The sequence below is a fragment of the Asterias amurensis genome, chromosome 1, assembly GCF_032118995.1.
Source record: "Asterias amurensis chromosome 1, ASM3211899v1".
Classification (NCBI taxonomy): domain Eukaryota; kingdom Metazoa; phylum Echinodermata; class Asteroidea; order Forcipulatida; family Asteriidae; genus Asterias; species Asterias amurensis.
The window spans coordinates 21,927,209-21,942,787 of record NC_092648.1 but is presented as its reverse complement, the minus strand read 5'-3'; the positions used below and the strand labels follow the sequence as shown (position 1 = coordinate 21,942,787).

At 39.3% G+C, this 15,579-nt stretch overlaps 1 protein-coding gene across 1 annotated transcript; it reads right to left on the bottom strand.

The window, feature by feature from the left end:
* Positions 1 to 2,516: 2,516 nt before the first annotated feature.
* LOC139951359 (zinc transporter 6-A-like) lies at positions 2,517 to 15,027 on the bottom strand. Its single transcript, XM_071950261.1, has 10 exons — positions 14,731 to 15,027; positions 10,690 to 10,826; positions 9,983 to 10,067; positions 9,545 to 9,653; positions 8,418 to 8,498; positions 7,546 to 7,725; positions 7,090 to 7,209; positions 6,072 to 6,222; positions 5,047 to 5,160; positions 2,517 to 4,381 (listed from the first exon to the last, which is right to left on the bottom strand). The coding sequence occupies exons 1-10, from the start codon at positions 14,981 to 14,983 to the stop codon at positions 3,824 to 3,826; spliced, it is 1,788 nt and encodes a 595-aa protein (XP_071806362.1). The 5' UTR covers positions 14,984 to 15,027; the 3' UTR covers positions 2,517 to 3,823.
* Between the last annotated feature and the right edge of the window lie 552 nt (positions 15,028 to 15,579).

Genomic DNA, 15,579 nt, shown 5'->3' with positions numbered 1-15,579 from the left:
CGGGGGGGGGGGGGGGTGGGTATGGTGGCCCTGAAGGGACATTGCATAACGCAAACGTGTGCGCACACGTATGCAATGTCGTGAAACAAATCGCGAATATATGCGCACACGTATACAATATCGTGAAACAGTTCGCAAATATGTGCGCACACGTATGCAATGTCGTGAAACAATTTGCGAATATGTGCGCACACGTATGCAATGTCGTGAAACAATTTGCGAATATGTGCGCACGTATGCAATGTCGTGAAACAAATCGCGAATATGTGCGCACACGTATGCAATCTCGTGAAACAAATCGCGAATATGTGCGCACACGTATGCAATCTCGTGAACCAAGTCGTGAATATGTGCGCACACGAATGCGATTTGTTTTGCAATGTCGTGAATTTTATTGCATACCATGTTGCATACCATTAGGATGATGTCATAGTTGTGGATAATTTGTTACCGATCTAGGGAGTACTGTGGCGCTACAGCAGGCTCCCTCTGTAAAGCATGTGTATACCCAGGAACCTTGTGTTAAAAACAGTGCATTAGGCCTATTGGTTGGTTCCGTTCCTCCGATGTTTAACCCCGGGGGGGGGGGGGGTGGGTATGGTGGCCCTGAAGGGACATTGCATAACGCAAACGTGTGCGCACACGTATGCAATGTCGTGAAACAAATCGCGAATATATGCGCACACGTATACAATATCGTGAAACAGTTCGCAAATATGTGCGCACACGTATGCAATGTCGTGAAACAATTTGCGAATATGTGCGCACACGTATGCAATGTCGTGAAACAATTTGCGAATATGTGCGCACGTATGCAATGTCGTGAAACAAATCGCGAATATGTGCGCACACGTATGCAATCTCGTGAAACAAATCGCGAATATGTGCGCACACGTATGCAATCTCGTGAACCAAATCGTGAATATGTGCGCACACGAATGCGATTTGTTTTGCAATGTCGTGAATTTTATTGCATACCATGTTGCATACCATTAGGATGATGTCATAGTTGTGGATAATTTGTTACCGATCTAGGGAGTACTGTGGCGCTACAGCAGGCTCCCTCTGTAAAGCATGTGTATACCCAGGAACTTGGCACCAGGCCAAGGAAGACCACCCGCCTCGCTTGCCTCACAACAAAGACTACTGCTGCAATGACTACCGCTTATCTCACTGTTGGAAAGAAACCCCCCAGATCATTAGATATTTTATTCAAAGGTATGCAACATGGTATGCAATAAAATTCACGACATCGCAAATAATATTCGCAGACGTGTGCGCACATATTCGCGAATTGTTTCACGACATTGCATTCGTGTGCGCACATATTTGCGAATTGTTTCACGACATTGCATACGTATGCGCACACGTTTGCGATATGCGATGTCCCTTCAGGGCCACCATAGGTGGGGGTGTCTGGCAGGCCCAATGCAGCCAAATTATGAATCAAGGGCCACAACTTAAATAGCATACACCTTTCAGCCACACAGCTTGTGTCGTTATTAAACTACAAGCTCTTAATGTTTGAAAAGAATACCACGACACGCGCGGTGTCGGCCGGGGGCGGAGCTCCAAAAGGGGGAGATTTTAGCATATTTTAAGAGGCTAATTCTCGGAAACGGTATGGAGTATGGATTTAATTTTTGGTTTGTGTTCATATTAGCCATAGTGGAACAGTTAGACAAAGTTTCATGTAAATCTGAGCTATTTTGACAACTGGTTAATTTCAACCCATAGGTTTGTACACTAAATATTTGGGGGAGGGGGTGTCTGGCAGGCCTAACGCAGCAGAAAATTTGTCTGGCGGTTGATATTTTTTACTTAGTATCATGGTAATGACCATTTCCACTTGGTTTCATGTGGTACCTAGAATCTTTGATCCAGCCCATTATTTTGCCTCTTTGTTAGGGGTCCATGCGTCACACGCAGCGGGGGGTCCCCGACAGACATCCATATCTGACCATGACTATGTCAGGTTATCCACTAAACATTCCTGTACTCAAATATTGGTACCTCGTTCCTTTAACCAAAGTGCTCTGGGCTGCCGGTGTCTATAAGTTTGTGATTTATCTGCACGAGTTGGCGTGATTTTTCATGCGTGACCTCGGTTTGAATATATAATAAGTCCAAAGGGCTTCTGAAATTCAGTCTTTTTAGGCCTTTATCTGAAAAGTATTGACAGAAATAATGTAGAAGTACATTGAAATGAAGACCATATCTGTCGTTTTGTATGGGAAAAAATCGTTTTGCTGCTTCGGTCACCCTGTTTGTATACTCATTTTCTTATGTTTTATGTCCCCCACCTTGTATCAGGTCTTTCTCAGGCTTTTATCAACTTTTTTAAATTAAATAATTTGTAATTAGTTATTTTTTTATAGTTTTTTGTATTGCCGCCTTTCCATTTTGTTTTTTATTTTGACGACAGTTATTTTTTACTGTAAAGTGTGCAGTACACCATTTGCATGGCCATTTATAAACCATTATGTTGAATGAATAAACAACACAAAGACATGGGGTCACATACAACGGGAAAATGCTTCCTTTTTTTATTACAATTTCGGAGGAGAAAGAAGCTAAGGAAATTGTTGACTTAAAGTGAGTAAAAATGAAGTAGTTCAAAATGGGATGCTTTGAGTGATCACAAAACTGTATATCATGAACAGAAGAAGGAAAAAAAACAAATATTTTGTTCATGCGATCCTGAAAGTATCCTTTCCTCTTTCAATTCGTGACAGTATTTTTGACCACATAAGGGCGCTTTAGAAAGCAATTTTCTTGCATCACAAATACAGGTGTATCTTATTCCGACTGCCAGTATTTTGTTTTCTTATATAAATGGCCAAATAAATAAATAATGATGACAATTATAACCACAATTTAAAAAAGGACCAAAACACCGCAATTTGTCTTACTTGTTTTCCACCACATAAATTTGGTTCACCCATGTGGTCAGAAATACTGTAAAAAACTGAAATACGACACATTACCACATGAGCCTACATGCATTTAGCAACGACAACAAGTATCACAAAGTTTACAGAGATTTACACTAAAAATACAAGGTGAAAACAGCACGTGGGAAAAAAAAAAGATCTTCCTGAAACCCCCTTTTTTTTTAAATGAAGACCTCAGCAGGCATTTTTAGCACTTTGTTTCTACACAACTGAAAAAGGGTTTTTCTTTACACTTTTCCGGTGAACATTTAGCTTTGTTAACAAAATAATACAAGTCTTCATTTTCCTGCCATATTGTTCAACATTGAAAAATTAACATGAAGATACACAGGGTAAAAACAATCTCATAGTGTTTTGAATAATCTCTTTTTACCTTTTTTATTGTTTACTGGCAATTTATTTTCAGTTTTTCAGTCTGTTCTATTTTGTATCGTTTATTTCCTGTTAGTGTTTTGCAAGTGTGAAGTGTAATAAAACACAATAAAAAAGAAATAAACTTTGTTTGTTGTAGATGTACCCTGTATTTGTTTTTGATTTAATGTAGGTGTCAACCCTTGAGAAAACAAATTTGAAATTGTAAGTATCATAAACAGTTCTGGTACAGTACATTTCAAGCTACATTTCAGTAACCATATCTTAAAAAGAATGAATGAATAAGGCTTTGACGGACAATACATTCAAGGCAGATGTACAAACACAAGCTACTATAACTAAGGACGAGCTGTTTGTAAACCTAAAATACATAGTTGTTCTTCGCTTGCTCTCTGTACAACGGTTAAGACGATCTCTTTTATTTACAACAGTAATCAGTGAGTTTCCTTACACTATTAAAAACTTGGATGTATTTGATACAAAGCTGGCCAACTTCATCAGCTATCAAAGCTCATATCATGCTGTTGCGACAAAAGCGTCCCTGGTGTGTACAGATTTGCTGTGCCCAAATTGTTCACATCGATTACAGCACTCCTGGCATTTGGAAGCTGTCGGCTGTTTGCCATGTTAGGTGGCATTGTTCTCATGCCAACACCACCAGTCCGCAAAATCCCTTTGAGTTTGGAATCCTCGTACGCTGCAGGAGTGTTCATTGCCCCGTAGGATGAAATAGGACCAATGTCCGAATAGAAACTCAGATCTCGGCTTGGTGTGCCGTATGGTGTACTCGATGCTCTACTTGGGGTGGTGGGCAGCTGGAAATCGTAAAGATTTTTGGTCGGTTTTGGTGGAGCAGCTGCTGAGTATGTGCTCATGCCCGGGTTGCTGGCAAGGAAGTTTGCATTGAGAGGAGCAGGCGGGGGTAGTTTTGTGGAGAGAGCCTCGCCAGGGAATGAAGAGATTGGAGTGAGACGAGTCCAGTCATCCTTGGTAACCTGGATGGTCAGAGTAGTGACGAGATGAGACAATTTGTTGGCAACATGAGCAAGGACCATCTATAAATAAGAAAATACAAACATAGAATTGTTAGGAAATATTCTGTTTTGGGGTTATAATGAATCATTAACATTGTGATGACTCAGTCTTTGTCGCATGACATTTATGTTAATTCAGTGGTTCCTTTCCCTACCCTTCACCTCTATGGACCCTGGTTCGAATCCCACTGCAGACTGGATCCTTGCATGTGGATTTGGTTCACAATCCCTATCTGATATCATTTGTTTTCCATCCTATGGGTTTTCCTTCCACATATATAACTTAACATGTGTTAATCTTTCCTACAAAGGTATCTTCAGTCATATGGGTCATTGTACAGGGCACTTTTGTATTTTGGTTTCACTACCATTAAGTAAAAATAATAGCAATGTTACTGTATTAAGGGCTAACCAATTGGACCAAGCCATATATGTGAAGGGGTTTCAACCAACTGGAATACATCAACTCTCTGAGGTAATTAATCATGCAAAATCGAGAATTGTGTCATTTTCCCACTCTTTTATAAAGACTATACCCACTAAAAATATGTGTGCAAAAATGAATTTATGGAGCCCCTCAAAATCTCCACACAAATAATCACGAGAAGTGTATTGCTGTTTTTTCCCATCCCTTCCGACAGTCCCAAAAAAGAAGCAAAAAAGAAAAACAAGAAGGAAAACCTAACCTGCTCATTTGCATCTCTGCGCACTCGTACTTGAAGCGAGCCAGCTATTGTTCCAAATGAGATGGTCCAGAAATGTTCATTACGAAATTCCAACACACCATCCAGAGTTGAAGCCTGAAAAGAAGACAATTATATATGTCACACAGGACAAGAGAACCAACATTAAAGAATATGTCTGACAGACATATGATTTCTTGTAACTGTTTGTAATTTCATGTACAGCCACAGGCCTGTCATGATAATGACAACAGTTTATTAATTTTTCATCTTTTATGAGAGATCACCTTACAGCAAGGTGAGGGCTACACATTAACTGATTTGGGCTATCAACCCAAATCAACTTTCACCAGGGACCTGTTGCCGTCTACTCATACGCCAGAAACACGGTTACCCCCTTCACAGTCTGTAAGGGTGTAGGTAAAGATATCAGCTACTATAAGCTTTGCTGGAAGAGCAGAATGCACTTCCTTTCCATTTTATTTTTACAAAGCAATTATGGTTAAGAGCCTATCAAAACCCCAAATCTGCTACTGACAACACCTGTGAACTAGACCGCTCGGCCAAGACACACCCTTTAATGGCACTGGAAACGTTTGGTAGTTTTCAAAGACCAGCCGTCGATTTCACAAAGAGTTAGAACTCGTCTTATCTCGAGTTAGGATTAATCTTAAGGTCTGCGTGCTACAGTGCAGGGTTGGGACTCGTCCTAAGTCCTAAGATTAATCTGAAGTTAGGAAGAGTTTTGTGAAATCAATGGCAGTATTCTCACTTGATGTGTCCCAACATACGGATAAAATAAGACGAAAAACCTGTAAAAATTTGGGCTCAATTGGTCATCAAAGTTGCAAGAAAATAATAAAAGTAAAAACACCCTTGATGCACAACTTTATGTGCTTCAGAGGGAGCCGTATCTCCCACGTAATTACCAACAGTTCTCCATTGCTTGTTACCAAGTCAGTTGTAGGCTAACAATTATTTTTGAGTAATTACCAATAGTGTCCAGTGCCTTTAAGGCAAACACTTACCTCTCTAAGACTCTTATCTAGTTGGCCGATGATGTGAGCAGGAGATGTCTGCAGTAGTATAGTTCCAGTGTAGACGCTCATTGGGAACATAGTTCCACACATCATTAAAGCTATTGCAAACGCCGCTAGGGAGTCTGCGATAAAATAATTGCTGCAACGACAACATGATAGAGTTTCAGTAAGGTAGTATCTTTTAAAGCGAAAGGAAATAGAATGGACTTTGAATTGTATTACTTCTTCTATTTCAAGTGGTTTCCTTGGTCAAACCATGTCCCCCCCCCAAAAAAAACAAAAACAAACAAACAAAGGTGTAATTTCTATCCAAAGCTCACTTATAATAAGATGGTACTGGTAGTAAGTATCCTGTGAAGTTATTTCATCTGTAATACCCCCATTGATTAGAATTCAATAAAAACATTTGAATCTGAGACACATTTCATGCATGAAATGTTTCTCAGATTTCTGAGTGTTTTTGTATGCTGCGGCCACAGATGCAGCTAGTATCCGCTACCACCTCGCTAAACGTGGATGGATTTTACATTCTTGTGAAAATACTGTCAGTGACCATTTTTGCCGTTTTCTCAACAAGCAGACTCTGTGCTCAGCTGAAGCTTTCTTTTGTTGGATCTTTCTTTAAAATCTGCACCAACGAAAATCAGCCTTATGGTAACAAAACCTACCTATGACCCTACCTTTAAATCATCATAGATTCTTAATGATAGGTAAGTTTCAAAAACAAATTATTGATAAATTTCTATCAAAAAGCTGATAATGAATTTCATGCCAGTATCAATCTTTAGGGAAAATATGTTGATTTGTTGAAGACAAGGACAGCATTTCAAGACCTGAAAATTCCTTGTTTCTGGTTGCTGCAATAGGCCATGCAAGTTGTCTGAATGCTGTGTTTAATGTAAGTGGGGGTATAGGAATTGGTCCACTCTTCATAAAAAAAATATGAAGTTAATGTTTTAGTCTTATGGACTAAAACAATACTAAAAACAATATTTCTATATCTTACTTTGCATCAATAAGTAGATTTGTAATGAAAAGAGACAGAGCTCCAGCGAAGGCAATCAGTATGAATGGATTGACTCTTGGAAGAAGTAGACGATCAAATCCAGGAACTACTGCACAAAAACTAAACAGATTAAAGGGAGAAAAGTACATGCGTTAGAATCTTCTCAAACAATCCACATCATCTATTTTTAAAGGGACTTTGTTTAAAATAGTTCTGATCACGAAACCAGAGATCATTTAAAGGGACTGTATACGTTTGCTAATCATTCCTAAAGTTATTGGCAATAATTCTTTTGTTTAGAAGCTAAACACAGCGTTTGATATTATAAAGCATTTTGCTTCGAAGTAATGTGGTTATGTAAAAAAAAGATATAAGTTTGATGCTCCAAAACTTGAATCTGAGGTTGGAACCCAAACGCATATCAACAGAGATGAAAATTGTTCATTTAAAGCTTACTTTTTGCTTATATCTGCAAAGTGTTCCTGCAGCCAACTGGACCTTGCTGCTTCAATGACGTGCCTAAATGCTTTATTATTGGCTCCATATGCAACTATTACATGACAGATGAATCCTAGACCGGTACCCAGCATCAGGCGACCCGTGTGGATTTCAGCTGGCTGGAAGAATCGCTCCGTGCTGTATCAGAAAGAAAGAAACAATAGTCAGAGAAGTGAAGAGTGTGTGAACAATTTGAAAGGTGCTGGTTTGATTTTGAATTAAGAATCATTACTCATAAGTGAACTTAATCACTTAGCTTCAAAGCCAAAGGAGACTTGTAATCAAGGGCTATGTGAACCAGAAACACCAGGCTTTCCACAATAAATGATATGGGTTGTTTTATGTGCACAGGACGTATGGCTTATGTCTCATCCAAAAGACAAAGTAATTACTAATTATAGTTAAGTGTCTTGCTCAAAGACACAAGTGCCTCAATTGAGACTTGAATCTATACTCTGCCGATCAGAAACACCAGAGTCGGTGCTCTTAACTGCATAGCCAGGACACGCCACAAGCCCACAACCACCATGACCAATAAAATGAGAAAGCTACATGGCCAGTCGAACTCGCTTAGTGCAAATTCCTCATTCATTTCAATTAAAGAAATTTCAATTTTATGATTTCTTTGCACTGTGATTTGGTTTGGTTCTGGGATCTCATATTTTTTCTTTATATGTATTTTTAGTTTCACTGCCAAAAATTATTACTATTAATATTTTTTTTTTTTAAACCAAATGTGATGACAAATCCTTAGTCAAATACAACCGCACAAAACATAACATAAGGGCCAAGGTACTAACATAATCAATATTTCCTTTGGGTTTATTTACCTTTCTTTCATGATAAATATTGCCCCAAATATTGCCAACATAGAACAGGAAAATACCGCAAGCACTTCAAATCTCTCAAACCTGCAAAGAAATAGAGATACTAACTTTAATAAAAAATGATGAGTTTACTAGGCCCTTTCTTTTACTTACAGGACCTACAGCTTTACACTTCATCCAAAAGGTAAAAACAATCATAGGCCCTTTTCAAAACTACGACTTTGGCTTTGGATGCGGTTCAGGATAGCTTGGCTCCGCTGTTATTTCGACAATTGTGCATGCTTTGCGCATACACGCTCAGGGCTTCAGACGAGAGCATGGAGCCGGAAGCCGAATCCAAAGCCGAAGCCATGGTTTTGAAAAGGGCCATATCTTACTCAAAAGCACAATGGAAAAGACCCATGCCTCAAACCCACACTGTAACAAAGACCTGAACTTGAGAATGGTGCACAAGAACGCTCAGCCAAAACACACCAGTGAAAGTTAGAAAATGAATTAGAAAGAAGAGCGCTCAAAAGGACACACAGATGCCGTCACTAGTTAACAGAATGCTCAATCAGTCCGCACTGCGCGTTATAGAGAGGTCAAATGGTGAAGTTTTTATGCACGGCCCAACATGCAGAACTGACTGGGCAATTTGCGCAATAGACTGCGAGAGTTCAATTATCCTTTTTGTACATGGCATGATGGCCACATGTTTCAGCGCCCTTGGACCCAGCTATAAAATAAAAAGAAATAATTATTTTGCTCACACGAAATGGATGAAATTCCTGCAACTATACTATAGTCAATAAACATTCATGGAGAGGTCGAGCTTCAAAACTCTTGCATAACGTTGCAGATAAAGAAACAAAGATTGTGGGCAGCTAAGACTGTATAGATCCTATTCACAATAGGCAGCGCTCATCTCGCGCGACTCCTCTTCAATAGTTTTGGTGTCAAATGTGCACAAAAGGAACGGACTCCCCAAAAAGGCAACTGGCAGAGGTACTCAGTTCGGAGGTGCGGAAACACATGTGCCATCGGTTTGTGCACACTTTGACACACGAAATAGGGGACAGGAGCACGCGTGTTTGTGCGCTGTGCGCTGTGAATAGGGTCTATGGTTTTAAAACTTCAGTTTAACTTACCCGAATGAAAATACTGAGACTGGTTTCTGCTGGGCTACCCAGATGCTAATCAGGCACGTTATCAGGAGCATGAGATCACATACTGTCAGAAACGTGTAGGCACTCAATGCTGTTATTAGAAGAGAAAGGGTGAAATTACAAATGGGCTTGGTAAAAAGTAGTTTAATCAGGGATGGAATTTTTAGGGTAAAAAAAAAAACAAAAGACAACTGGACTTGGGTCTCAAAATTTGTATAGTACAGAAATATTTTTATTAGACAGGAATTAAAATGAGAAGGAAAACAAATGTGTAAGAGAAGATCATTTTTCTTTGTGGGTATTGAAAGTATATTTCATTATTCTATAGAATCCATAACTGTATTCACATAAATTGTATGTAATGCTGTTTTATATTGTCAAATTTGTTATACTAATATTTATGATAATTACACTACTCACCCATACTGTTGGTTGACTGACACCATAATAGGAGCACAATCATGCAGGTAATATTAACCACTCCCAAAAGAACCACGCGTTTTGCCTGGTAAGGAAACAACAAATGGAATCACAAACATTACTTCAATTTCCATCAAAATGAGTCCTGAAGTTATTAATTCTAACTAAACCGTATTTGGTGATTGATCACCTCCTTGCTTGTAAAAGTACACTTTAGTTATAATTATGAGAAACAAATTAATTGCAGCAGGAATAAAACATCAATTTACTTGTAATTCGTTTTTACAAACAGGAGTAACTCAGCAACGCGATACATCCCAAAGCTTAGACATACACCAAATAACTGCTGCTGGTGTGTTCTGTCAAGCCGCACATAAAGACAATGTGACCTATGTTTACATTCAAACTGCCCTCTGTTGACAAAACAATGTACACGCCATATTTCGCCGGGCAAAAAGACGCGTAGTCATGGTAAGATTTTGTGTACTTTCCAGCTGGCTGCCAAAACACAAAGGTTTTGCGCGGCGGTATGCCCGCGAATCATGTTATGGTTGTCGAGTAACGCCAGAGGTCACGCGTCTATGACTCAATTCTTTAAATAGTCAACATCTGACTCATTTTCACAGAGCGGTTCACATATTTACAAACAGTAAGACATTACATGTATAACTAAGTATAAGTGTATACAAAAAGAACATTACACTTACTTCCTTTTCACCAATAACTGATAGAAACTCCTGGGCTAGCTTGGACAAGGTTCCTTGTTGAGGCCTGGCAAAGGGCTGAATTGGTCCAGTGATGTAGTCTTTGGACCCACCATTAAGAATTGCTCTCTGTCGTAAGTCTTCAAGAAATAAAAACAGTTAACAAAATATAATGCGTTATATAACTCTGAATTACTGCTAAAAACTGGTTTTAATTAGGGTAACTGTCAAAGACTAGTATCCTCACTTGGTGTATCCCAGATACGCACAAAAGAACAAAATCAGTGAAAGATTAGGTTCAATTGGTTGTCAAATTTATAAGAAAATAATGAAATGAACTACCCTTGCTGGATAGAATTTTGTGTTTCAGATGCCTCAGCTACTCTTTCTCTAAATCTACATTACTTCAAAGGGGGTCGTTCCAAACAATGTTTAATAATCGCCGATTTTAAAATCGATTTTAAAAACGTATAGCGTTAAGGAGGTCCAAAATATTAGACCCCTATGAGGCCTTATAGTTTCAATTCAATTCAATTCAACGAACATTTATTTCCACAAAGGGTGATCACTTAATAAGAAAACAAAACAATAGATACAATAAACTAATACGTGGAGGCATAACCCAGGAAGCCGAAGCTTATAAACGGAATGCCTTAAACGAACAAAAATAGACTAAAGTAAACAATAAAGAACAAGCAAAAAAAAAAAAGACAAAAGACAAAACAAAACAAAACAATGAAACAAAACCAGACAAACAAACGGAGTGGACATAAACTGTAGTAGAAATCAGACTGACTAATGCAACATTACGACACGGTTAATAAAAGAGGTACCAAGCAAAATAAAGCACATTTAAACCAAGACAAAAAACAAATGTACTTGTAAACTATGCTATATACTGGGGGATAAGATGGTTTTTGAAAGCGGTTTTAAATCGGCCAACAGGGGACTTTGATTTCACAGATTGCCTGAGTCCATTCCATAGACAAGGTCCATAGAAACGAAGTGTGTTCATTAAGAATGATGTGCGGGCAAGAGGGATATAGTAGTTATTATGTGATCTAGTATGGTAATGGTGAATATCGCTAATTGAGGTGAAATATGAGGAGAAAGTGCGAGGAAGAAGGTTATTGGTATATTTGAACATTAATATACCAGTTTGGAGTTTATTAATGTCGGTGATTGTTAGTGTGTGTAACCTGGTTTCTAGAAGTAATGACCGAGGTAAGGGTCTAGTGTTGACAATATGTTTGATATCTTTTAGAAATTTATAAACTTTAGCTATTTTATTTAGTATTTACTAGTTACTGGGAATACCGAATACTTCGGCACCTCGTAAACTCGGCACCTGCAAACTCGGCACCTTGCAATCTCGGCACCCACTCGGCACCAAGAATGTCGGCACTATACAAACTCGGCACCGGCCTTTTATTGACTAACAAACTTGGCACCACGCAAAAATAACCTCGAAAGAGTCAAGTGGTTAAAATAAAGTAACGTACATGTAATTACACAATAAAAAAGGGTTTGATAATTAGTAGCTTTGTAAACGCTGTTAATGGCAAAATCACTAGTTATGGGGGTTGATAAGAATTCCGAACTTTCGAGAAAATTTGGGCCCACAGGAAATTTACCGTGGCGCCGCACCGAGTTCAATCATGGTTCAATGAATCTACAAGTTTTTAAAATGATGTTTATGCTGATTGTGTCCATGTCGGTGAAAGTGCGGCGCAATTTTTTTCATGATTTGGGTTTAAACATTTTTAAAAAGGGTTTGTTTAATTTGGTTAATGGTTTTCAATGAAATTTTGCTTTAAACAGAGCGTGGTTTGCCGAAAGGCGCCGGCCACGATCGGGGACTAATTTACCGACGGACCAGTCGCGACACAGGATCAAACTTTTTATGGGACTGGGGGCTGAAAATCAGTGTGAAAATCGAACTGGGTGCCCAGTTTGTACTCCTAGAACTATTTCGGTTGTCCCCGAATGCATAGCGAAGTCACGACATGTGACGAGCGTGCGCATATTATTTTTTTCCCAGGACAAATGTTGAGAATTTTCTACACACGTTTGTCCTAGAATAAAAATACACTCAATCCGTGCTTTGCGTACAAAAACATATGGACACGCGTCTGGGAACCAGACGTTTGATTCCTAGGCGTGTGCCCATATGTTTTGTACACAAAGCACGGATCGAGTGTTTTTGTTTAAATTCGATGGACGAACGTGTGCGAAAATTCTCCACGTTTGTCCTGGGAAAAAAAATTATATGAGCACGCTCGTCACGTGTCGTGACTTCGCGATGCGTTCGGCAGAGTTCGGGGACAATCCGCATTTGTAGTGTAGTGGTAACACGGCACGGAGTGTTTGGGGACTGAATTACGGTAAGAATTTATAACTTTTAACATTTTTTGAGATTGCGGAGTGGGTTCTCTGGTCGCCCCCTCGGACATTGAGATATCAAAGGACACATACATAGAGCCTAATTTTGGCGAGATTAAAATTAAAATAAAGAGAGATTTCTGATTCCAAAATTCATTGAACAATGATTGAACCATGATCGTTTAATGCGTGAGATATATAAACCTATGAGGTTACGGGAGACGATAGCCGGACGAAACCGAACTAGTTCTAGGAGTACCGAGTTTGTATTTGTACATGTGCCGAGTTTGTGGGTGTCGAGTTTGCAAGGTGCCGAGGTTGTAAGTGTCGAGTTTGCAAGGTGCCGAGTTTGCAGGTGCCGAGTTTGCAAGGTGCCGAAGTGACCGGTACCCGTTACTGGGTCTATTAGTACAAAGCACACATTGTGACATAGTTCTAACTAATACTATAATATTAAATATTCATCTATGGTTTATTTGCCGTTTTTGAGGTATTTAAAACTTGTTGTCGGCGTTGTCGCTGCTCTGAACTTGTTGTCATCGTTGTCGGCTTTTTAACCCCTATTAACCCACACCTGTGACGTCATGCTATTGTTAAATCGCTCCATTATTTTGCACGAATGGCGCGATGGGTACATCTATTCACCCATTGTGCATAAAAGAGTTAGGGAATAAAGTAAATGAAGTCAATGACGCCATGGACCATAAATTATTTTGTTTTTAATGGTTTTAAACACAGGTTTGTTGAGCTACACATGTATTGCAAAATGATCGTTAACACTTTCCACAAGTGAACAGCTACATTATTAAATTATTATATAGCTGAGATGTTAAAAAATAATTATAGAACTACAACAGTAATTTAAGCAGGTCTTAAAGTCAGATAAATCAATTTCATTTTAACCAGTATTTTTGTTTTTTGTTTTTATTAATTCAAAATGCTTAATTTATCATACACAAACATGGTAAGTGAGTAAAGTCCCTAAAATTTAAGATTGCAAAGATACTTTTTTCAATATCATCATAAAATAACAGGAATTCAACTGAAATTGTTGATCATAAAGGTAGCTTAAATTTGTTTATTAAAAACAAATCTGAAACTACGGGCTTGTACGCGGGTAGGTCACTTCTTTTATCTTCACCTTTTGGTTTTTTTGTAGACCGAAAAAGTCGGCTACAACATCATCTGATAATCTGTTTCTATCACTAACTTGTCTAAATTTACTTTAAGTCAAGAAACAAAATCACTTATCTGCTGCCACTTTCGCTCCCGATCTATGATGCCACTATCGAAGGAACGAGCATATTTCCTAAATGTTGGTCTTCGTCCATTGTTCACACACCACCAGTGGTGTTCACTGGAGTGAACAAGCTTACGTAATACATACAAACAATTGACTTAAAAATTAAACAATATCGCGCCATTCGTGCGAAATAATGGAGCGATTTTAACAATAGCATGACGTCACAGGTGTGGGTTAAGTCGCATAATGCCCTCGGCGAACGCGCCATTCGTGGGTACGAATGGCCCTCGGGCTTCGCCCTCGGGCCATTCTTACCCACGAATGGCGCGCACCTCGGGCATTATCCTATACTTAACTAACTAGATAAAATACTACTCCTAATATTAATAGTGGTAAATAAAGAGTAATCCCATCCGTACCTGATGCAGCGCTGACCGGAATTCCAACAACTGTTGTCGCCACTTGTGGTGCCGAAGCGATGTCCATTGAAGTGTCGTACGCGTCTATATCTATTTTAAATTGGTCCAGTTGTAATGGATCACCTCCTCCGTACTCTTGAAAGCCTCTTGGTCCACCTTTTGTCATATTATTTGAAACATATCTTCCTCGTAATTGATCTTTTTCGGGCTCCGACGTGGACACTTTGCCGTCAAGGGACGTGGGCGCCGCCATGTTTCCTTGATGAGTTATACACCGAAACGACAAGTAAACGTGTACTTCATTGGATAGAAACAGATAGAAATTGCCCAAAGGACCAATCAAAGTTCAGTTTTCTTTTTGGCTTTGGGATCAACAAACTTAGTCACGAGAGGGCGCTGACACTGCGAAAAGGAAAACTTCTGAAAGTTTCCTGTTTGCGTGCATCTTTTCTGCCATCATGGAATTTGGCACACAGCCAGATGTCATAGAATTGTAGTCCTTGGTTCATCAACAACCATGCGCACTGAGCCACATTAAATTTGTCGAATATTGCTTGTTATGTCTCCCATTGAATGGAGGAAGGAATTCCTCTTGGGCCGGGTATCCCAGGATCTGTTCACCGGAGATTGGTCTAGCTCACAGGAGGAGGGTGCTATCAGAAGATACTAGAGGGTTTTATAACACCCCTTGCAAGTATTCTGCCTGGTCATTGGTTTAGAGCGCGTCACATGACATGTCTTAGTTTTGCTAGACGACGGCCGTGTGATAGTGCGTCGGTTTGCCATGCGCTAGTCCGAAGACTAGCACACGGCGCCGTGCGCTAGTCTGACAGACTAGCACACGGCGTG

What these genes read in the sequence shown, in the direction of transcription:
- LOC139951359 (XM_071950261.1), bottom strand. Translation starts at nt 14,983, where the DNA reads ATGGCGGCGCCCACGTCCCTTGACGGCAAAGTGTCCACGTCGGAGCCC. An exon ending in AATCTACTTATTGATGCAAA is followed by an intron (nt 6,223 to 7,089) that starts GTAAGATATAGA and finishes TTGTCGTTGCAG; the next exon opens with CAATTATTTTATCGCAGACT. An exon ending in GCAGAGATGCAAATGAGCAG is followed by an intron (nt 4,382 to 5,046) that starts GTTAGGTTTTCC and finishes TCTTATTTATAG; the next exon opens with ATGGTCCTTGCTCATGTTGC.